This window comes from Sus scrofa, chromosome 12, assembly GCF_000003025.6.
Source record: "Sus scrofa isolate TJ Tabasco breed Duroc chromosome 12, Sscrofa11.1, whole genome shotgun sequence".
NCBI lineage: Eukaryota > Metazoa > Chordata > Mammalia > Artiodactyla > Suidae > Sus > Sus scrofa.
This window is the reverse complement of record NC_010454.4, coordinates 34,555,561-34,578,677: the sequence shown is the minus strand read 5'-3', so window position 1 is coordinate 34,578,677 and position 23,117 is coordinate 34,555,561. Positions and strand designations below refer to the sequence as shown.

At 51.9% G+C, this 23,117-nt stretch overlaps 1 protein-coding gene across 1 annotated transcript; it reads left to right on the top strand.

Moving 5' to 3' along the window:
• On the top strand, positions 8,587-21,647 carry MPO (myeloperoxidase). The gene is given in 16 exon segments (XM_003131655.3): positions 8,587-8,607; positions 10,664-10,692; positions 10,850-10,927; positions 11,080-11,172; positions 11,498-11,673; positions 11,893-12,016; positions 12,115-12,244; positions 12,318-12,524; positions 13,547-13,616; positions 13,619-13,843; positions 13,846-13,863; positions 16,679-16,839; positions 18,072-18,327; positions 19,048-19,218; positions 19,951-20,188; positions 21,212-21,647. Coding segments are annotated over 16 exon segments (2,205 nt in total). The 3' UTR covers positions 21,420-21,647.

Below are 23,117 nucleotides of genomic sequence, written 5' to 3'. Positions count from 1 at the left end.
GGATGAAGGACTCCTTGAGGGGTGGGTCACAGTGGGCTTTGGACGCCACTTTATTTATTTATTTATTTATTGGTCTTTTTAGGGCTGCACCTGCGGCTTATGGAGGTTCCGGCCTACACCGCAGCCACAGCAATGTGGGATCTGTGCCCCGTCAGCAATCTACACTACAGCTCATGACAACACCGGATCCTTAACCCACTGAACGAGGCCAGGGATTGAACCCGCATCCTCATGGATACTAGTCAGGCTCCTTAACTGCTGAGCCACAGTGGGAACTCCTGGGCTCTACTTTAGAACCCAGAAGTTAACATCTGCAAAGTTAATGAACAAGAAGACCCGGCAGCTCTGGAACGCTTTTCCTGGGGAGAAGGCCTGGCAGCTTCCCCAGGTCCTGGTGGCAGGGCCAGGTGTTTGGAGTTGGGGCAGGGTCCTGGAGGGAGAAAGAGACCTGGGGAGGGGGACGGGGAGAGCATCCGTTTCAGGGTGGTGGACGGAACGCATGCTGCAATCTTGGTTCCCCTGGACCCAATTCATAGGAATAGGAGAGGTCATAAAAAACAAATAAACATCATATACAGTTCCATTTGAAGAAGGGGGACCCCCCAATAGACGAGAAATAATAGGAATCCAGAAAAGGCAGGAAACAGATGGAAGATCACACTCAGAAATCTCAAAGCAGGGCACATGCGGGAGAGTTCTGCGGGGAGCTCTGTGCCCAGAGGTGGCACAAACAGCAGAAGGATGACAGGGGCTCTGTCAGCAAGTGAGCCAGGGTTCCATGTGGGGAGCCACGGGGTCGATGGCTGCACATTCTCCTCCTCTCCACGGGCCAAGGGGCAAAAGCCAGGACGGACGCCTTTAGATGAGAACAGTGGGCGTGGCACCTTGGTTCAGAGACCCAGTGGTACTTAATTATTATTATTATTTTTTTGTCTTTTCTAGGGCCGCACCCATGGCACGTGGAGGTTCCCAGGGTAGGGGTCTAATCAGAGCTGTAGCCGCGAGCCTATGCCAGAGCCACAGCAATGCCAGATCTGAGCCATGTCTGTGACCTACACAACAGCTCATGGCAACGCCGTATCCCAACCCTCTGAGCGAGGCCAGGGATCAAATCCGCAACCCCATTGTTCCCAGGCAGATTCGTTAACCACTGAGCCACAACGGGAACTCCACCAGTGCTACTTTAAATGGCTGGCAACACCTGGCGAAACAAAAAGCATTGCTGCCCAGGTGAAGAGCATCAAGGGGCAGCACATGGTGTCCCCTCCCTCTCTCTCTGAGACCCTCCAAGTCAGCAGCAGGACCCACCCGGCTCTTTTGCAGGGACTCTCAACTGCTAAGGCAAAGAGACAAGACTCAACAAACAGGTGGATTCAGGAAGAATTGACTGTGAACAATGATGACATATAAACAAAGTATTTCTCTCTATTTATTTACGTCTGTGATTTCTCTTAGCCATGTTTTGTAGCTTTCAGTATAGATCTCAAGAATCTTTTGTCATATTTACCCCTGATGATTTCATATTTTTGATATTATCATAAGTAGTTATTTATGATAGCATCTTTTCTGGGCCACACCTAAGTCACATGGAGGTTCCCAGGCTAGAGGTCCAATCGGAGCTGTAGCTGCTGACCTACACCAGAGCCACAGCGACTCCAGATCCAAGCCGCATCTGTGACCCACACCACAGCTCATGGCAACGCTAGATCCTTAACCCACTGGGCACTGAGCAAGGCCAGGGATTGAACCTGCAACCTCCTGGTTCCTAGTCAGATTCGTTAACCACTGAGCCACAACAAGAACGCCAAGAGGGGCACTGATTTTAAAGTAAAAGCCTTCTCCTGCTCAACCCTTTCAGTTCCATTCCGCCACGTAACTACTGTTCATAGGCTTCTGTGCCTGCTTCTAGGATTTTCTCTGCACATTTAAATACGTGTATGCATGCATGTGGCATGTATGTGTCTGTGTGTTCTGCATGAATTGCACTATGCTGTATAGAATGTTTTGTAACTAGCTCTTTTCCTTCAGCATATCTTTCAAGATTGCTGCATATAGATCTCCCTCGGTTATTTTAAAGGCTGCATCAAACACCATGATGTGGCTGTACCGCAACATGGCAAAAAATTGGACCGACCATTGGCGTGTTTCTAGTCTCTTTGTTGTTGCGCATGAGGCTGAAATGAACACGCTTGTGCAGATATCTTTCTGTTTTCCTAAGAAGGCCTCTGAAGGATAAATTCCTGCCTGAAAGTAGAATTGCTGAGTCAGAGTGAGTGTACATTTTGGATTTTGACCGACGTCACCAAATTGCCATGTCATGGCCTGGAGCCAGACGACATTTATTTTTTGGAACTGCTGACTGGTGCTGGTTTTATCAGTCCTTTTAAATTTTAACTAACTAATCTGAGTGGTAAAGATGCTGTTGAATTCTTTTACTTTGAGTTTCGTGCTTCTTATTTTTAGTGTTATTTTGGAGAACTGTGTCTCATGGAAGCTTACCACCTGTCCCACCCTGACCACCAGTAACCATATGTAAAAAGGGGGTTAACTGAGTAACCATTAGACATTTGCAGAGTCACATAAATTTACCTTTACCATACTACTACTTAACTTCACTTTTACCAGCTTACCGTAAACAAATTTGGGAACCAGTGTGTACACAGTATAAAACAAAAGCATAGGAATTCCCACTGTGGCACAGCGGAAACGAATCCAACTAATATCCATGAGGATGCAGGTTGGATCCCTGGCCTCACTCAGTGGGTTAAGGATCCGGCATTGCCATGAGCTGTGGTGGAGTTCAAAGATGCGGCTCAGATCCCACATTGCTGTGGCTGTGGTGTAGGCCAGCAGCTGTAGCTCTGATTCAACCCCTAGCCTGGGAACTTTCATATGCTGCAGGTGCGGCCTTTAAAAAAAAAAGTTTAAAATGCATGAAATCTATGACCTACATCTCAATCTTGATCCTGGAGAACACTCATGTGTGTGCACAAAGAGGATCTTGTTGCACTGTTTTTAACAGTGAAACATGGAAAAATGTCAACTTCCATCAAGAGGAAAGGTCACATAATGGAGGTATAGCTTAATTAAAGAGTATTAGGGAGTTCCCGTTGTGGCGCAGCAAAACACATCCGACTAGGAACCATGAGGACGCAGGTTCGATCCCTGGCCTCACTTAGTGCGTTAAGGATCCGCGTTGCCATGAGCTGTGGTGTAAGTTGCAGACGCGGCTCGGATCTGGCATTGCTGTGGCTGTGGCTGTGGCTGGCAGCTACAGCTCCGATTTGACCCGTAGCCTGGGAACCTCCATATGCCGCAGGTGCAGCCCTAAAAAGACAACGAAACAAAACAAAACAAAATACACTTTAAAGAGAGAGAATACAAGGTCTTTGGGGCTGGGTGCAACTGGGGTGTCTAGGAGTCCTCGGCCCTGCCCCCTCTCCAGCTTCCATAAGCCTCCCTCACTCCAACCACATGCAGTCCCACAGGAAATCTGGCTGTAATCCCAACTGAACTGTTTCCTAAAAGCGTGTAGAAAGAACAAGCTGTTTTGCAAGCAGTAGCAGAGCGAGCCCGTTACCCCACAGACAGTTGGACTTCACTCCAGGAGTGGAGCAGGGGAAGGTGAGAAGGAGGGCAGCGTGTGGGGGTGGGGAACTCCCTCCAAGGACCCTAGTGTGGAGAGGTAGCAGTTCCAGCAGTGCCCTCCAGAGGCCACCCCTAGGATGGGGCGCTAGGGGGTCACTTGGGGGAACAAGGCTTCTCTGAAACAATATCTCCTCAGGCAGACATACTCTTCTTTTGGTTACTCTGCCTGCTGAGAAGCCCTTTGAGCCTCAAAGACACCTGGGCCAGACGAATAAGGCCTAGATGGGAAATGCACAGAAGGACAGAAGGGGCTGCCATGCGGGGATCCCGTTTGAGGCACAGTAACGGGTTGGAAACATCATAAAGTCACAGAGCATCTCAAACCTCTGCACACAAGGGTAGGCCCCCAGCCCTAACACTGACCAAAGGCAGGTGGTTTGGGGATTATACATCTAGAGAATTCTCCCTGCCCCATGTAGGTAGAGGGGGCCGGGCATTTTAACATCATTTTTTGTTTGTTTGTTTGTTTGTTTGTTTTTGTCTTTTTGCCTTTTTTAGGGCCGCTTCCCATGGCATATGGAGGTTCCCAGGCTAGGGGTTGAATTGGAGCTGTAGCCACTGGCCTACACCACAGCCACAGCAACGCGGGATCCTTAACCCACTGAGCAAGGCCATGGATCGAACCCGCCACCTCATGGTTCCTAGTCGGATTCGTCAACCACTGCGCCACGACGGGAACTCTATTTTAACATCGTTTTCGAAAAGGCTTTAATTTTTCAAATATTCATTCATTACCACCAGAGAGAAATCACTGCAATGCCTCCTGCCTGGCACTCGGCCTATCCCCTGAGTACACCTTCCGCTCGGCTGCCCAGGCGAGCTTTCTAAAGTGAACTCTGACCGTGTGCTTCACAGCCTTTCGGCTCCCTGGAGCCTTCAGGACAAGGCTTCTCAGGAGGTCAGGAAGAGGGTTGTGTCCTGGGCCTCTGCCTGCCCTGTCAGCCTCAGGCTGCCCCACCCTCTCCCCCAGGTTAGAACTGTCTGGATGAAGCCCACCTGTGCCAAGGCTTGTGCCATGTCATCCTCTGGGCCTGGAATGCTCTTCCTCCCCGTGTCCAACTGTCCAGCTTCTAAACATTCTACAAGACAGTCTTAAGCTCCAAGTGTTCAAGAAAGCTTTCTTTTCTTTTCTTTAAAAACGATGTTTATTCTATATACATAAGTGATGCGTTTTCTTCTTCTTTCTTCTTTCTTTTTTTTTTTTTTGTCTTTTGTCTTTTTTAGGGCCGCACCTGCGGCATATGGAGGTTCCCAGGCTAGGGATCTAATCAGAGCTGTAGCCACTGGCCTACACCACAGCTCATGGCAACGCCGAATCCTTAACCCACTGATTGAGGCCAGGGATCAAACCCAAACCTCATGGTTCCTAGTCGTATTTGTTTCTGCTGTTCCGTGATGGGAACTCCAAGTGATGCGTTTCCTTTTAGCTCTCTCTTTTTTTGCTTTTTAGGGCTACACCTACAGCATATGGAAGTTCCCATGCTAGGGGTCCAATCGGAGCTGCAGCTGCTGGCCCACGCCACAGCCACAGCAATGGGATCCGAGCCGCATCTGCAATCTACACTGAAGCTCATGGCAATGCCAGATCCTTAACCCACTGAGCGAGGCCAGGGAGCGAACCTGCGTCCTCATGGATACTACATTAGATTCATAACCCACTGAGCCACAACAGGAACTCCTGCTTTTTCTTTTTTTAAAAAAATTTGCTGACATAAAATTGACCTACAATGTTGTGTTAGTTTCAGGTGTGCAGTAAAGTGAATCAGTTATACATATACCTGTACCCATTCCTTTTCAGATTCTTTTCCCAGACAGGTCACCACAGAGTACTGAGTAGAGTTTCCTGTGCTAGACAGCAGGTCCTTGTTATTTATATATTTATTTTTTATTAAAAAATTTTTTTTGCCATTTCTTGGGCCGCTGCTTCGGCATATGGAGGTTCCCAGGCTAGGGGTTGAATCGGAGCTGTAGCTTCCAGCCTACGCCAGAGCCACAGCAACGAGGGATCCGAGCTGCGTCTTTGACCTACACCACAGCTCACAGCAACACCAGATCCTTAACCCACTGAGCAAGGCCAGGGATCGAACCCTCAACCTCATGGTTCTTAGTTGGATTCGTTAACCACTGAGCCACGACGGGAACTCCAGTTATCTATTTTATATATGGTAGTGTGTATATGTTAATCCAAACCCCTAATTTATTCCTCGCCCCTACCTACCTTTGGTAACCATAAGTTTGTTTTCCAAACCCCTGAGTCTCTCTTTTGTAAATAAGTTCATTTGTATCATTTTTTAAGATTCCAAATATAAGTGATGTCATATGATATATGTCTTTGTCTTCTTTACTATGATAATCTCTAGGTCTATTAATTTCTTTTTTGGGGGGGCTTTTTAGGGCTACACCTGCGGCATATGGAATTTCCTAGGCTGGGGTCAAATCTGAGCTGCAGCTTCCGGCCTATGCCACAGCTATAGCAACGCCAGATCCAAGCGGCATCTGCCACCTACACTCCAGCTTGTGACAATGCCACATCCTTAACTCACTGAGACCAGGGATCGAACCCACATCCTCTAGGACACGATGTCAGGTTCTTAATCCCCTGAGCCATAATAAGAACTCCGATTTTCAGTTTTTTTAAGGCAACTCCGTACTGTTCTTCATAGTGGTTGTACTACCACCAAGAGCATAGGAGGGTTCCCTTTGCTCCACACCCTCTCCAGCATTTACTGTTGGCAGACTTTTTGATGATGACTATTCTGACTGGTGTGAGGTGACACCTCATTGGAGTTTCGATTTGCAGTTCTCTAATAATTATCAACACGGAACATCTTTTCATGTGCTTTGGGGCCACCTGTCTGTCTTCTATGGAGAAATGACCATAATTTTTTGATCAGGTTGTTTGTTTTTCATATAAAGCTGTATGAGATGTTTGTATGTTTTTGAGATTAATCCCTTGTCAGTTGCTTCATTTGCAAAGATTTTCTCCCATTCTGTGAGTTGTCTTTTTTTTTAATTGTTTCCTTTGCTGTGCAAAAGCTTTAAATTTAATTATGTCCCATTTGTTTATTGTTGTTTTTATTTCCATTACTATAGGAGGTGGGTCCAAAAAGATATTGCTGTGGTTTATGTCAGAGAGTGTTTTGCCTCTGTTTTCCTCTAAGAGTTTTATAGTATCCAGTCTTATATTTAGGTCTTTAATCCAGTTTGAGTTTATTTTTGTGTATGGTATAAGAGAATATTCTAATTTCATTCTTTTACATGTAGCTATCCAGTTTTCCCCCACCACTTATTGAATAAACTGTCTTTTTCCACTGTATATTCTTGCCTCCTTTGTCATAAATTAATTGACCATATGTGTATGAGTTTATCTCTGGGCTTTCTATCCTGTTTCATTGATCTATATTTCTGTTTCTGTGCCAGTATCATACTGTTTTAATTACTGTAGCTCTACAGTATAGTCTGAAGTCAGGGAGCCTGATTCCTCCAGCTCTGTTTTTCTTTCTCAGGATTGCTTTAGCTATTAGGGATCTTCTTGTGTTTCCATACAAATTTAAAATTTTTTGGTTCCAGTTCTGTGAAAAATGCCATTGGTAATTTAATAGTGATTGCATTGCATCTGTAGATTGCCTTGGATGGTATAGTCATTTTGACAATATTGATTCTTCCAACTCAAGAGCATGGTATATCTTTCCATCTGTTTGTATCATCTTTGACTTCCTTTATCAGTGTCTTACAGTTCTCAGAGTATAGATCTTTTGTCTCTTTAGGTAGGTTTATTCCTAGATGTTTTACTCTCTTTCATCCAATGCTAAGTGGTATTTCCTTAATTTCTCTTTCTGGTCTTTCATTGTTAGTGTACAGAAATGCAAGAGATTTCTGTGTATTAATTTTGTATCCTGCAACTTTACCAAATTCATTGAACTCTAGTAGTTTTCTGGTAGCATCTTTAGGATTTTCTATGTATAGTATCATATTATCTGCAAACAGTGACAGTTTTACTTTTTTTCCAATCTAGAATCCTTTTATATCTTTTTCTTCTCTGATTTATGTAGCTGGGACTTCCAAAACTATGTTGAAAAAAAGTGGTGAGAGTGGACATCCTTGTCTTATTCCTTTTTTTTTTTTTTTTTTGTCTTTTTGACTTTTTTTAGGGCTGCTCCCGTGGCATATGGAGGTTCCCAGGCTAGGGGTCTAATCAGAGCTGTAGGTGCTGGCCTACCCCAGAGCCACAGCAATGTGGGATCTGAGCCGAGTCTGCAACCTACACCACAGCTCATGGCAATGCCGGATCCTTAACCCACTGAGCAAGGGCAGGGATTGAACCCTCAACCTCATGGTTCCTAGTTGGATTCGTTAACCACTGAGCCATGATGGGAACTCCTTTTTATTATTATTATTACTATTATTATTATTCCTGATCTTAGCTTTTCACCACTGAGAATGATGTTAGCTGTGGGTCTGTCACATATGGCCTTTATTATGTCGAGGTAGGCTCCCTCTATGCCCACTAAGAAAGCCTTCTTTGATATTCCCAAAGAACCCTGAACAAGGTTTTTGGATGCCATTGATCTGCATCCCCCTGTGTTCACTGAGGACAAGATCTTTGCTCAGTGAGTGCACCCAATGGCCAGCACAGTGCCTGGCATGTGCAAGGGCTCAGTACATACTCGTTGAATAAATGCCTGAGAGAAAGTCAGGAGTACGTGTGCAGAGGCCATAGGGTAAAAAGCACTTCTGAGTTTCTAAGTCAAGAGACCCACCAGCCAGATGACTCTGAACTGTGCCACACTGCTGACCTAGGCAAAGTCATTTCCTTCCCTGACCTCGGTCTTTTCTCATCTGTGCTATGAGGAGCTTGCATTACATGTCTCTTCCCTCTTGGGTTCTGATAATTCCCTTAAAAGAGTAAAGGGACACTAGTTGTCAGAGTTGGTGAGGATGGGGAACAGGTACTCCTGTGTATGGCAGATGGGTGGGTGACAGCCTTAAAAATGTGAATACGCCGATATGCAGCAATTTTACTTCTAGGACTTCTTGCCTAAGGAAATAGTTGAAGATGCAGCGAGAGATTTAACTTCACAGATGATGATCCTAGTCCTGCTCATAACAGTGAAAACAGAAAATACCCTTATAAGGGAGGATTAGCGAATAAATCATAGTACTTCCTACAAAATAATAGGCAGATATAAAAATGAAATACATCTAGCTTTCTTGACACAGAGAGCTGTCCAAGCTAATTTTAAGTAGTAAAAGTAGATTGTAAAACAGTATTTTAAGTATGTTCTTATCATCATTTAAAATACATATTATATCTATATAGAAGATATCAAATAAGAAAATGGGGTTATTGGTGAGTGGTGGGATAATGGGAAATGAATGTCCTCCTTGCTTCTTATTTATGTAAAAGATGACAAACAAGGGAAGAAAAAAGTTACCCATAACCTCACCTGATTGTAGATATTTTATTTACTTATCCTCTAACATTTCATGAACGGAAAGATATTACTTACTGGATTTTAAAAAAGTATTTTGGAGTTCCCGTCGTGGCGCAGTGGTTAACGAACCCGACTAGGAACCATGAGGTTGCGGGTTCGGTCCCTGCCCTTGCTCAGTGGGTTAACGATCCAGCGTTGCCGTGAGCTGTGGTGTAGGTTGCAGACGTGGCTCAGATCCCGCGTTGCTGTGGCTCTGGCGTAGGCTGGTGGCTACAGCTCCGATTCGACCCCTAGTCTGGGAACCTCCATATGCCGCGAGAGCGGCCCAAGAAAATGGCAAAAAGACAAAAAAAAAAAAAAAAGTATTTTCAAAAGCCTATAAAATTCTGGAACTTGATTCACAAAGAACCACTTGTTCAAGTTCACCCAGAGCAAGTCACTGGCAGAGCAAGGCTGGAAGGATGGCCCCTGGGCTCCGCTTGCTGGCAGGCGACAGGATCCCTGGGCACACCGGCATCTCCCTTGTTCCTTGACCAAGATGTGGTCTGGGCGTAGAAGGCAAGAGTGAGTGGCAGGAGGGTGGCCAGAGGTAGGCGGTGCGGTTAGACCACAGGACATGGGGGCCACGCTTGGCATGTGCCCAGCCTGACCCGGGTACAGGGAGATGGGCAAACACAGACATTAGTCACAGGGTACTTTTCCTGCAGGAGAATGACAGTCCCTTTGCCAGGCTTTCTCAGGGCTTCTTCTTCTTCTGTTTCAAGAGTTGAACGCAAATCCTTTGAACCACACGGATCTCGTCCCCAGGAGGCCCTGGGCTGTGCCACCCAACTAACTGACCACCAACCACAACTGGCTCTGCTCTCTCCTGGTTCCTGAAATTTGGGAGCAGATGGTGGGGGTGTTGGAGACAGCCCCCCTACCAAAGCCAAGACGAAAGAGGATGGGGAGAAGGCCAGAGGAAGTGACCTTGATCCTCAGCCCGTAGCCGCCAGGGTCCTCTTTCCTGTGAAGCCCAACGGTCTCCAGCCAGATTTCCTGTCCCTCTAGGCCTCGCCAAGAACAGGGTGGAGGTTAAGGGGGTGGGGTGGGGGAGGGGTTGGCCGCAGGGGACAGGTTACTGTGGGAGTGAGGGAAGGAGCCCGAGGCCCATCGGGCCACCTCCCTCCAGGTCTCCCTTTCACCTCCTGTTTCTCATAATTTCTTAGGCCGCTGGTGCCTAACTTTCATCCCTTTCAAAGGAACCCTGGATACTCAGTTTAATCGGCGTTTTGGAGTGTGTGTGCTGTGTGTGTTGGGGGGGTTGGTTGTCTGCACCCCTTGGGGCTAGGCCTGGTCTAGGCACACAGTGGGGAGCTGAGAAACTCTGGACTGGGGGTGCTACGTTCAAAGGCTGGAAATGGCTCTGGTCGCTCCTCCCCTGCCCGTTTCTCCCGTATCAGGGAGCCCTTTCTGTGCACCCCAGAGCCGGGGGTGGGGAGGAGAGGGAGTTCGGTCTCCAGGGGCGGGTCCCATCTGCCCCGCCCCTCCCCCAGCTTAGAGGACATAAAAGCCCAGATTCGGCTAAGCGGTGATGCCAGCGCCAGGTGGAGCACCGGCAACTTTGGAGGTGAGGTCCCAGACTCCGTCTGTAGGCAGAACTCACAGAGGGGGAACTGGGGTGTGAAGGCGGGAGTGAGGGGCCTGGGAGGAGAGGGATGTGGGACTCTTTTCTCCCAAATGCACAATGGGCTTTGGACCTTACTGGGCTTGGGGTCTGGTTGCAGGCATGAAGCTGCTCCTGGCCCTGGCAGGGCTACTGGCCTTCCTGGTCTTGCTCCAGCCCTCCGAGGTTGCTGCTCTAGGTAACAGTCCAGAAAGAAGCGAACAGGTGGTGGGTTGGCGGGGGGGGGGGTTGGTTCTGAGTCCCTGGGATCCCTTTCCTCACTGTAAGGGCTCTGGGGCTTGATGGGGGCTTCGGGCCCGTTCCTGATCACGTGACCTCTGTCCTGGGCAGCTGCCCAGGTCACGTGGAGACCTCAGTGGTGCTGACCTGCATGGAGGAGGCCAAGCGACTAGTGGACAAAGCCTACAAGGAGCAGAGGGAAAGGTGGGGTGCGAGCACTGCCTGCTTGGGGCAAGGGTGCCCCAGGCTGTTCAGAGAAGGAACAGGGAGCAGGGAATTTGTGGGTGGGGGTAGGGTCCTCTGTCCATCTTTCAGTTTTTGTATCTCTGGGCATAAGAACATCTTTAAAATCATGGTTCCCATGGTCTTGAGTCTGGATACCCAGGACCTGTGCTATGTAGAAAAAGAAACTGCTTCTTGACTGCGGATCTGTCTACACGGTCCTTCGAGTCCAACCCCTAAGCTGGGCATCCGCTGAGGGTCTCTGCCTCTCTTCCTCTGGCCCTTGATGCCTTCTTCTTCCAAGCAGCATCAAGCAGCGGCTTCGCAGTGGCTCGGCCAGCCCCATGGAACTCCTGTCCTACTTCAAGCAGCCAGTGGCAGCTACCAGGACAGCTGTTCGGGCTGCTGACTACCTGCACGTGGCCCTAGGCCTGCTGGAGAGGAAGCTGCGGTCCCTGTGGCCAGGCCCCTTCAATGTCACAGGTACCCTTTTCTCTCCAACCCCAGCTCCTTGCTTCCCTAGGGACCCCTTCTAGTGACCGCAGCCACCTCCCAGCGCTTCCCCCAAACCTTCCTTCTGAGGAGCCTCGGGAGCATCTCTTCCACGTCTTAAGACTACACTTCCCCAACCAAGGCTCCCCAGCCGAGGATAGAAAATGGGGGCTCAGCTCCCACCCACCCCCCTACTTTCATGGCCCGCAGATGTGCTGACACCTGTCCAGATGAATCTGCTGTCCAAGACTAGCGGCTGCGCCTACCAGGACCTGGGGGTGAGATGCCCAGAGAAGGACAAGTACCGAACCATCACCGGGCAGTGCAACAACAGGTGCAGCCACTGGGGGCGGCTCCTCGGCAGGTAGGGGTGAGGCTGGGGTGGGGAGCTCCCTGGCCACGTTGTGTCAGCGCCCTGTTCTCCCTTTGCAGGCGCAGTCCCACACTGGGGGCCTCCAATCGCGCCTTTGTGCGCTGGCTGCCGGCCGAATACGAGGATGGCCATTCCTTGCCCTTCGGCTGGACGCCAGGGGTCAAGCGCAATGGCTTCCCGGTGCCCCTGGTGAGCACGCTGGTCTGCAGAGCGGGCGAGGCCCAGGCAAGGCCGCAGCCCCTGATGCCCCATGTCCCCGCAGGCTCGCGCCGTCTCCAACGCCATCGTGCGCTTCCCCACAGAGCAGCTGACCCCCGACCAGGAGCGCTCGCTCTTATTCATGCAGTGGGGCCAGCTGCTGGACCATGACCTTGACTTTACCCCTGAGCCTGCCGCCCGAGTTGCTTTCCTCACTGGCATCAACTGTGAGACCAGCTGCCTGCAGCAGCCACCCTGCTTCCCGCTCAAGGTGCTCCCTCCCCACCCCACCCCCAGCCTTCCCGGTCATTGTTCAGGAAGGGGTCACCTCCCTCCGTGCCCAGCATTCCTTCTCCAGCTCCTGAATGACGCTGGCCCTCACCGTCCGCCCCCAGCCCCTCTGGGCTGAGGACCTCCCCACGGTCCCCAAAAGCTCTGTGTGCAGGTGTCAGGTACCCAGCCCTCACCCCAGCACACAGAGTCTGGGTTGTGGGTTGGAGTAGGGCTGAGAATGGATGGGTCGGTTGAGGCACATGCAGAGTAGAAGGAGAATCGGAGGGAGAGAGAGCCAGGGGCCAGAGTGAGAGTCAGGAAAGGGACAGGGAAGAGACAGAGGCAGGAGAGGAAAGAAAAAGGAAGAGGAGGCTGATGGAGAGTGTGGACCAGATCCAGAGAACCGAGGAGGAAGGAGCAGACACAGAAGAGAGAGGAGCTCCAACTGTGGCGCAGTGGGTTAAGAACCTGACTGCAGTGGCTCAGGTTGCTGTGGGGGCGCCGTTTTGATTCCCTGCCCAGTGCACTGGGTTAAAGCATCTGGTGTTGCCTCAGTGCTGGCCGTAGGTCAAAGCTACAGCTGGGATTTGATCCCTGGCCTGGGAATTTCATATGCCGCAGGTGTGGCAAAAAAAAAAAAAAAAAAAGAAGAAGAAAAAAGAGAAGAGGAAGGAGGTTTGGGGGAAGAGTCAGAGGACCAGCCAGCCCACCTCCAGGAGGCCCCGCATCCCCAACGCCAGCACTCCTAGTCATCACCCCTCCAGCTCAGAGGCCCTCTGTTGGTGGAACTCAGGCTGATCCCTTTGGGGGCCTTGAGAGGCCTCACTGCGGGCTGAGGGGGTGGAGGAACTCCCTTTCAGTGTCTGGGTCGCTCCGTCTGGTCCTGGGCTCCAGGAGGCTTCTGAGGTAGGATCAAGGCCTTCAGGAGGATGAACGGGGGGGGGGGGGGGAAGAGCCACTCCTGACCTCGGTCCCTGCCCTTGATGAGCCCCGCCCCCCTCCGGCCCCTCTGTGCTGCAGATCCCGCCCAACGACCCCCGCATCAAGAACCAACGTGACTGCATCCCCTTCTTCCGCTCCTGCCCGGCCTGCCCAAAAGCAACATCACCATCCGAAACCAGATCAATGCGCTCACCTCCTTCGTGGACGCCAGCATGGTGTACGGCAGCGAGGATCCCTTGGCCATGAAACTGCGCAACCTGACCAACCAGCTGGGGCTGCTGGCTGTCAACATCCACTTCCGAGACAACGGCCGGGCCCTGCTGCCCTTCGACAACATGCACGATGACCCCTGCCTCCTCACCAACCGCTCCGCCAACATCCCTGCTTCCTGGCAGGTCAGTGGTGGTGTGGGGGGGGGGGGGGGGCGGGAAAGGGGCGCGGGGACCTGGGCTGATGCAGGAGCACCTGTTTGCGAGGCCCTTGTGGGTTTGCATTTATAAATTGTCCTCGCCAACGTCAGGGTATTAATTCAGTTGTCTTGGTAACAAGTTGGATGGAACCACAAAGGCAAAACAAAAACACAGCCAAAAGCCTCAAAGCCAATAGAAACAAAACCCCCAAAACTAAGAAGGAGATTCAGGGATGGCCAAGGAGTCTTTATCCGTCTGTCTCTGTCACCCTTGCTCTGTCACCCTTTCCCTTTGGACTCTGGGAGAGAGGAAAGTTGAGTCCTTTAGGGACAAGGAACTGAAGGGATGGAGAGCCACATGGCACCCTCTCCCTCTAGAACCATAGTATCCAACATGGTAGCCACTAGTCACACCTGGCTATTTGCATGTCCATTTAAGTTCATTTCAATGAACTTAAATAACAATCTTGGTTCCTCCACTGCGCTAGGCACATTTCAAGTGCTCAGTAGCCTCACAGGCTTCCATATAGGACAGCTCAGATGGAGAACATTTTCATCCGTGCAGAAAGTTCTGTTGGGCTGAGCTGCTTCAGACTACCGCCTATCCACCTTGATTCTCTGTAAAATGAGAGGGTGGGATTTTCGATTTTTTTTTTTCTTTCCTTTTTAGGGCCAGACCCACGGCATACGGAGGTTCACAGGCTAGGGGTTGAATCGGAGCTGTAGCCATCGGCCTACACCACAGCCACAGCCATGCAGGATCCAAGCTGTGTCTGTAACCTTCACCACAACTCAGGGCAATGCCAGATCCTTAAGCCACTGAGCGAAGCCAGGGATGGAACCTGCATCCTCATGATCCTAGTTGGGTTCATTAACCACTGAGCCACGAAGGGAACTCCAGGGATGTTCGATTTAAATAACTGGCAGGCCTGGGGATATGGCTGGGGCAGTGATGGTGGTCGTACCCAGAGATTTTCCAATGCTTTTATTTTTTTAATTTAAAAAATTTTTATTATAGTTGATTTACAACGTTCTGTCAATTTCAGCTGTACAGCAATGTGACCCAGTCATATATATATATATATGTATTTACATATAGATTCTTTTTTCTAACATCATCCAATGCTTTTTTAAATGTAACCCCAATAGTGGGTCTGAGGCCCTTCTCTCTGGCCTCCAGCCTTTCTTTCTGGTGGCTCCTGATGGCTCTTAGTGGCTGGGCCCTGGGGAGGAGACTCAAAGTCAGTGCCCATGGAAAGAAGAATCCAGGTTGGCAGCAGCGTGGACTTTTCTGGGCTAATAGGGGAAGAGCAGCACTCCTCGGGCTCCACGCGGTGTTGAGCCACATGTCCCCAGCCTGGACGATCATGACCTCTGTCAGGTCATGGGGAGGAAAAGCTACTCAGAGAATTTTCTCCTCACCAGCGAGGGCTGAACCCATTGTCCTGCAGAAATGGGCATGGTGCTGACCCTCTGGTCCTTCCAGAGAGGGTTTTAGGGGAAGATTAGAGAGATCAGAGGGTCTCATTTGATTCTTTTTTCTTTTTTTTTTGCCTTTTTTTTTTTTTTTCTTTTCTAGGGCCAAACCCGTGGCATATGGAGGTTCCCAGGCTAGGGGTTGAATCGGAGCTGTAGCCACCAGCCTACAACAGAGCCACAGCAACGCGGGATCCAAGCCGCATCTGCGACCTACACCACATCTCATGGCAACGCCAGATTCTTAACCCACTGAGCAAAGCTAGGGATCGAACTTTCAACCTCATGGTTCCTAGTTGGATTCGTTAACTACTGAGCCATGATGGGAACTCCTCATTTGATTCTTTTGAACAGTCTCAGGTGCAGCCTTTGAACATCCTGTGCCCTGGTGCCGCCCCCAGCAGGCTGCACAATTAGCATGTTGTGTAGGATGGCAACCCTGGTCCGTTAGTAGTGGCTTTCTAGAGTCGTGTGTTGAGAAGGATTCTGAGGTTTAGCATCCAGGTTTAGCAAGAGAGAGGGCTGTGATCATTCGCTGTGTCCGACCTGGGCAGGAAAACAGGCCAACATGCATGCTACTTTTTGGTTCTCCGTGAATCAGGAGAAGAAGTCAACCAGGCAGTGTTCATGGATCTCCTACTTTGTACCAGGCACTGTGTTAAACTCCATGCATCTGTGTGTCTGTCAGGTGGGGGATCAGATACAAAAAGGCACGACCGGAGTTCCTGTTGTGGCGCAGTGGTTAACGAATCCGACTAGGAACCATGAGGTTGCGGGTTCGGTCCCTGCCCTTGCTCAGTGGGTTAACGATCCGGCGTTGCCGTGAGCTGTGGTGTAGGTTGCAGACGTGGCTCGGATCCCGCGTTGCTGTGGCTCTGGCGTAGGCCGGTGGCTACAGCTCCGATTCGACCCCTAGTCTGGGAACCTCCATATGCCGCGGGAGCGGCCCAAGAAATAGCAACAACAACAACAAAAGACAAAAGACCAAAAAAAAAAAAAAAGGCACGACCCGTGGTCCTTGTCCTCAAGGTGCTCCCAGTCTCAGCTATGGGGAGGTGACAAGTCCCGTGTCAGATCTGAGGCCTCGTGAACGAGCATCTCTGACCAGCAGTGCTGCTAAAGAGAGGAAGAGCTGTGGTGGTGGACCAGGGTACCAAGGGGGGCCTCCGAGAGGAGGCGTAAACTGGGCAAGGCCTGGAAAGAGGGGTGGAGAGGACAGCTGGGCAAGGGGCATTTCAGGCCTTGGCTCAGGAGGGCATTTCAATGGAGCAGGACCTTTCTGGGGGCGAGGTCTTGGGAATGACAGTAGCTTTTGCTTCCCCAAGGGGACAGCCGCGCCAGTGAGATGCCTGGGCTCACCTCCTTGCACACACTCCTTTTGCGGGAGCACAACAGGCTGGCCACACAGCTCAAGCGCCTGAACCCCAGGTGGGATGGGGAGAGGCTCTACCAGGAAGCCAGGAAGATTGTGGGAGCCATGGTCCAGGTAGGGAGTCCCGTGCAAACGTGCCTCTGCCGCGTCCTAGCTGTGCAGATCGACCCTCGGCTTCTTCATCCACGATGCTCTAAGGTTTGAAGGGCACATATGAAAACTCCTGGCAGATGCTAAGTGATCTGCCAGATCCCCTCCTTCCCAGGCGTGCTCTCCTGCTCAGGAAATGCTTCTCCTCTCCTCCATCTCACTGTCACTCTTGGCTCCTTTATCCACTCCCCTCTTCTTTATGACTCTCTCACAGCTCTCCCACTCTCCTTATCCTGTTTACCTCTGGTTCCCTCTCCCTATTTTTTCCTGTCTTTTTAGGGCTGCCCCTGTGGCACATGGAGCTTCTTAGGCTAGGGGTTGAATCCGAGCTGTAGCTGCCAGCCCATGGCACAGCCACACAACACCAGATCCGAGCCTTGTCTGCAACCTACCCCACAGCTCACAGCAACGCTGGATCCTTAACCCACTGAGGGAGGCCAGGGATCAAACCTGTGTCCTCATGGTTATGAGTCAGATTCGTTTCCACTGAGCCATGGCAGGAACTCCCCCTCTCCCTATTTTGGATGCTGCAGCATCCCCATCCTCTCCCAAAGGTACACACACACCCCTTGTTAATTAATACTCCTTGACTCTGGAGGGGAAAGAGTTGCTCAGAATTTAAGTGTGATTCATCGAAACCTCAGAGGAGATTCCAGTCTAGATGGAGGTTGTTCCATCTCTTCTCTCTTCACCGGGAGAAATCAGCTAAGGTGGTTCTTTTCCTTCCTGCCTTCCCTCCTTCTAGAGACAATATATTGACCCTAATCGTGAGCCAGGCACTTGCTGGGCACTGAGTAATTTCAAGAGACAGGAGACACAATCCTTGCCCTCTAGGAGCTCATAGTAACTTAGTAGGAGAAATGAGACATTAGCTACTTAAGGGCAAGGGAGCTAAGACAAAGACTAACAAAGCTCTGCTATTTAAGCCCCTGAGGCAGAGGGACACATAATTACCCTTTATTTATATGTGAGGAACTGGGGCTCAGAGAGGTTAATAACTGGCCTGAGGTCACACAGCCCTCAACCCGTAGAGCTCTCTTTCTGCCACTCCGAGCCACTTTGTGAGACCCAGCTCCAGTGCTGTGGGAGGCACATCTCTGGCCGCAGATGGGGAAGGGCTCCCTCAAGTCAAGAGCAGGCAGACTGTCTGCAGGGAGGGGTGAGTGGAGAGGCCACTCGGAGTGACTTTTCTTTAGATCATCACTTACCGGGACTACTTGCCCCTGGTGCTGGGGCCAGAGGCCATGAAGAAGTACCTGCCCAAGTACCGCTGCTACAATGACTCGGTGGACCCTCGCATCGCCAACGTTTTCACCAACGCCTTCCGCTACGGCCACACCCTCATCCAACCCTTCACCTTCCGCCTGGACAGTCGGTACCGGCCCATGCAGCCCAACCCCCGTGTTCCGCTCAGCAAGGCTTTTTTTGCCACCTGGAGGGTAGTGCTGGAAGGTGAGTGGGACCTAGGCCAGGGGTGAGTGGGCTGGCAGTGAGGGTGGGGTGGGCATGGGCCTGGTCAGAGGGAGCTGGAGTGGAACAAATCCTTTCCCTCCAGCACTGGGGATCTGATCCGACTTTCCAGCCTCAGTTCACCTGGCTCTGCTCGCACATCTAATAAAAAAGAGTGGGGAGTTCCCATCGTGGTGCAGCGGGAGCGAATCCGGCTAGGAACCATGAGGTTGCAGGTTCAATCCCTGGCCTCGCTTAGTGGGTTAAGGATCTGGACTTGGTGTAGGTTGCAGATGAGGCTTGGATCCCGCGTTGCTGTGGTTGTGGCTGTGGCTTAGGCCAGCAGCTGTAGCTCTGATTGGACCCCTAGCCTGGAACCTCCATATGCTGCAGGTGTGGCCCTAAAAAGCAAAAAAGCAAAAGAAAAAAAAATGGGGTGGAGATGGCTTATAAGGAGCCTGCTCCTTCTTGTGTGTTGTGACTCTCAGCGACCCAAGAGGCCAGGGGCTGGGAGCACCTGAGCCTTGCAGGTCTGAAAGGCATTATCCCCTGAGATGCCCCAGTGAGCACCTGCCCTCCTGGGGCCACCTTGGCACCAGGAGATGCATGTGCCCATTGCTCTTCTGCAGTCCCCCCGGTTCCACCAGGGACCCGTCCCTGACTCCAGTCCTAGCTCTGCTGCTGAGCCAGGTCCTTCCCCCACCCTTGCTCCTCTTGCCCCAGGTGGCATCGACCCCCTCCTCCGGGGCCTCATGGCCACCCCCGCCAAGCTGAATCGCCAGAACCAAATCGTGGTAGATGAGATTCGGGAGCGGTTGTTTGAGCAGGTCATGAGGATCGGGCTGGACCTGCCTGCTCTCAACATGCAGCGCAGCCGGGACCACGGCCTCCCAGGTGAGGGGGCTGCAGGAGTCCCCCGCCCCCACCTCCCGCTCCTGCCCTCTCCTCCCCCCTTACCTGTCCCTGAGCCCATCTGCTCCAACTCCTCCGGCCGTCTTCGTGTGGCTGTGACCCTCCAACTTGGAGCATCGTCATCATAACAACAAGCCCCCCCCCCCTCCATCGGAAAATCTGTCTCCATCCAGTTTCATGTGGCTTCATTTTACACGAATTCGGAGGGAAGCGCTTATGGTCACTTCCGTGTTCCTGATGAGGAAACTGAGCTTGGAGAAACTCAGAACCTGCCCAGGTTCTCCAGCCAAGTCAATGACAGAGCTGGAACTGGAACCCAGAGCAGCCTCATCAAGGCCCGGGCCTGTTTTATGGGACAGCCGGTGTCGCTGATCCTTGGAGATAGATACCTGCACCCATCCTGGGTCTGGGATCTCCAGAGGAGGCAATGAGGTGCTCCTATCTTTGGACCCAACAGGAGATGCGGCAATTTAGGATCTACCTTAGTGTGTGTGCGTGTGTCGGGGGTGGGGGGGGGAGCGGGGAGAGGGGGCAAGGGGAAGACAGGGAGGGTCCTGGAGCTAAGGGTTCAGGGTTCCCTGGGCATTTATAACCCGGTGACAGGGCTTCTGGCCCCTCCTGTCCCTCACATACCTCTGGCCATGGCCCCTCTGTGTTGGGAAGGTGGGCTTACTAGGACCCAGCGACAGCCACCTCCCCCCAACCTGCACACAGGGTACAAAGCCTGGAGGCGCTTCTGCGGGCTCCCAGAGCCCAGCACGGTGGGCGAGCTGGGCACGGTGCTAAAGAACCTGGACCTGGCGAGGAAGCTGATGGCCCAGTACGGCACGCCCGCCAACATTGACATCTGGATGGGCGGTGTGGCCGAGCCCTTGAACAGGAAAGGCCGCGTGGGCCCGCTCCTCGCCTGCCTCATCGGGACCCAGTTCAGGAAGCTCCGCGACGGCGATCGGTGAGGAGCGCGGCTGCGCGGCTGCGGGCCTGTCCCCGGACCTCTGGGGACCCCAGCTTCCTCCTGCAAAGTGAAGGGCTCGGAGGAGTCTGTGCTGCTCCATTGTGTTCTGGGGCGGCTCACGGTCATCCTGAATGTGGGAGGTGGTGCGACAAGGAGGGGCCTGGACTCCTGGTTGTGAAGGTCGGAGGAGAGAAAATGCCACTCTCGGTCACTTCTCCAGGTCCCAGCTGCAGCCACGGCTCCGCCAGTCTCTATCGAAAGGTCCCATCCCTGCTTTTGCACTGTTTGTCCCGCAGTCATTTCACTGCAGGCCTGACATTTGGCACATCCAGTTGTCACCTGGTCTGAATTGAGCCTCTGAGAAAATTCTAAAAATGTGTCCCTCTCTGGGTGGACAAATTACAAACCACCCCTGGGAGTTCCTGTCATGGCTCAGTGGTTGACGAATCTGACTAGGAACCATGAGGTTGTGGGTTCAATCCCTGGCCTTGCTTAGTGGGTTAAGGATCCGGCGTTGCCGTGAGCTGTGGTGTAGGTTGCAGATGCGGCTTGGATCCTGCGTTGCTGTGGCTCTGGCGTAGGCCGGTGGCTACAGCTCCGATTCGACCCCTAGCCTGGGAACCTCTATATGCCGTGGGAGCAAGAAATGGCAAAAAGACAACAAAACAAAACAAAAACACCCCCAAGGGGAACCATCGCCCCTCAGGGATGTCACCCTGGCCCAGGGCTCGAGGCCTCACGAGTGAGTGTGGGCCTGGCTCCCCATCTATCATTAGCGGTGCCTGGATGCTGCTGGGGTAGGGGTGGGGGAATGGGGGGCGGGCACCTGGGTGGCCGTGACTGGGGCTTTACGTGTTTTGAAAGCCCCCAGGCTGCCCCCGGGGAGGCCTGGTGCTCTCCCATGCTTTAGGGCTGGGTCTGCTGTGCTCCTCTGGCATCCAGGAGCAGCTCACGCCTGTGGATGCCCTCCCAGCCCAGACTGGTAGCCTCAGGGGCAATGGCTGTGGGTTTCCCGTGCAGGTTTTGGTGGCAGAACAAGGGCGTGTTCAGCAAGCAGCAGCAGCAGGCCCTGGCCAAGATCTCCTTGTCCCGCATCATCTGCGACAACACGGGCATCACCGTCGTGTCCAAGAAAAACATCTTCATGTCCAACAGGTTCCCTCGGGACTTTGTCAACTGCAGTACACTCCCTGCCTTGAACTTGACTTCCTGGAGGGTCAGGGACTAGAGGCTGGGTGGGGGGGGGGGTGCGGCGGCGAGGTGAAGGCTGGGCATACTTGGGCTGGCCCGTTGGAACAACAGACATCTCCCTTCTGTACGTGAGTCCATCCCTGTCCTGGGTGTCAGCCAAAAAAATGACCCAGACCTTCATTTGTACATGCGTGTGCGTGCGTATGTGTGTGTGCGCACGTGTGTGTGCATGCATGCACGCAATAAATACAATACATATACATTGCATTTCCTGTGTTTGTGTTGCCTATGAACATGCGTTGTGCCTTGTGTGCTGTGTCTATGTGTCATTCATGTGAGAGTGTGTTTGCTGGTTACGTCTTAAGTACATGGAAAGCAGAGAGTGGATTGGTGAGGAACGCTGGCTCAGCAGCCAGACTGCTTGGGTTCAGATCCTGCCTCTGCAGTTTACCAGCTGAGTGACCTTGAACGAATGGCTCAACCTTGCTGGCCTGAGTTTTCTTTGGTTTGGTTTTGTTTTTGCGTTTTAGGGCCATGCCTGCAGCATGTGGACGTTCCCAGGCTAGGGGTCGAATCGGAGCTACAGCTGCTGGCCTACACCACAGCCACAGCAACTCGGGATCCGAGCTGCATCTACGACCTACACCACAGCTCATGGCCACGCCAGATTCCCCCACCCACTGAGCAAGGCCAGGGTTCAACCCACATCCTCATGGATCCTAGTTGGATTCGTTTCCACTGAGCCATGAGGGGAACTCCCTGAGTTTTCTTCTTTGTAAATAACAGCAGTCGTGGCTCCTTGGAGGGTCCATTTGCATCTTCTAGTACTTTGTTCACGGAGCACTTACTCCCTGCCTGGCACTGTGCTAGGTCCTGGAAACATACTGAATCATCAGTGCTTCTGCCCTCACGGAACTTACACCTCAGTGGTGTCCTGGTTAGCCGCGGTGACCCAGCGACCCTCGGAGGAACGGCTATGAGCAGTTGGGCTGTGTGTGGTGGTTTAATGGCTCGGGTGAGCCAGCCTCAGTCCATGGCTCCCCCTTTTCTGCCTCATTCTGCTCTTTTGCTTATTCACAGGAGCCTGCCTGGAGAGGAACGGGGGCCCACTGGCCCTTTGTACCACTTGTTTATACCTGATGATTGTGATAATAAAGCATCTCTGATGGAGAGCTTTGATCTGTCTGTATCTGCAGTGGGGCTGAACCCTCAGCATGAGGCTTACTTTGGGCTCTAACCTTGCATCAGGGTGGGCTGGGGCTCGGGGACCTTTGTGTTCTGAACTGGGGGTCAGGGCATCCAGGGGTCCCTCCTTCCATACATGGAAGGCAGTCAGTGCTCAGGAGCCTAGGGTCCGGGCCAAACTGAGCAGACCCTGACCTTCCCCAGAGAAGAGGAACTGTGGTCCCCAAGGCTTTATGTTCAGGCGTTGCTCTGGGAATTTTTTTTTTTTTTTTTGCTTTTTAGGGCCCACCTGCAAGCAGATTGGAAGTTCCCAGGCTGGGGTCAAATCTGAGCTGCAGCTGCGGCCTGACACCACAACCATGGCAACGCCAGATCCACATCTGTGACCTACCCCACAGCTTGCCATAACACTAGGTCCTGAACCCACGGAGCGAGCCCAGGGATCGAACTGCACGTCCTTATGGATACGAGTCCGGTTCGTTTTCCCTGAGCCACAATGGGAATTCCCACTCTGGGAAATATCTGCTACATGTTCACGCTCTGTCAGGCC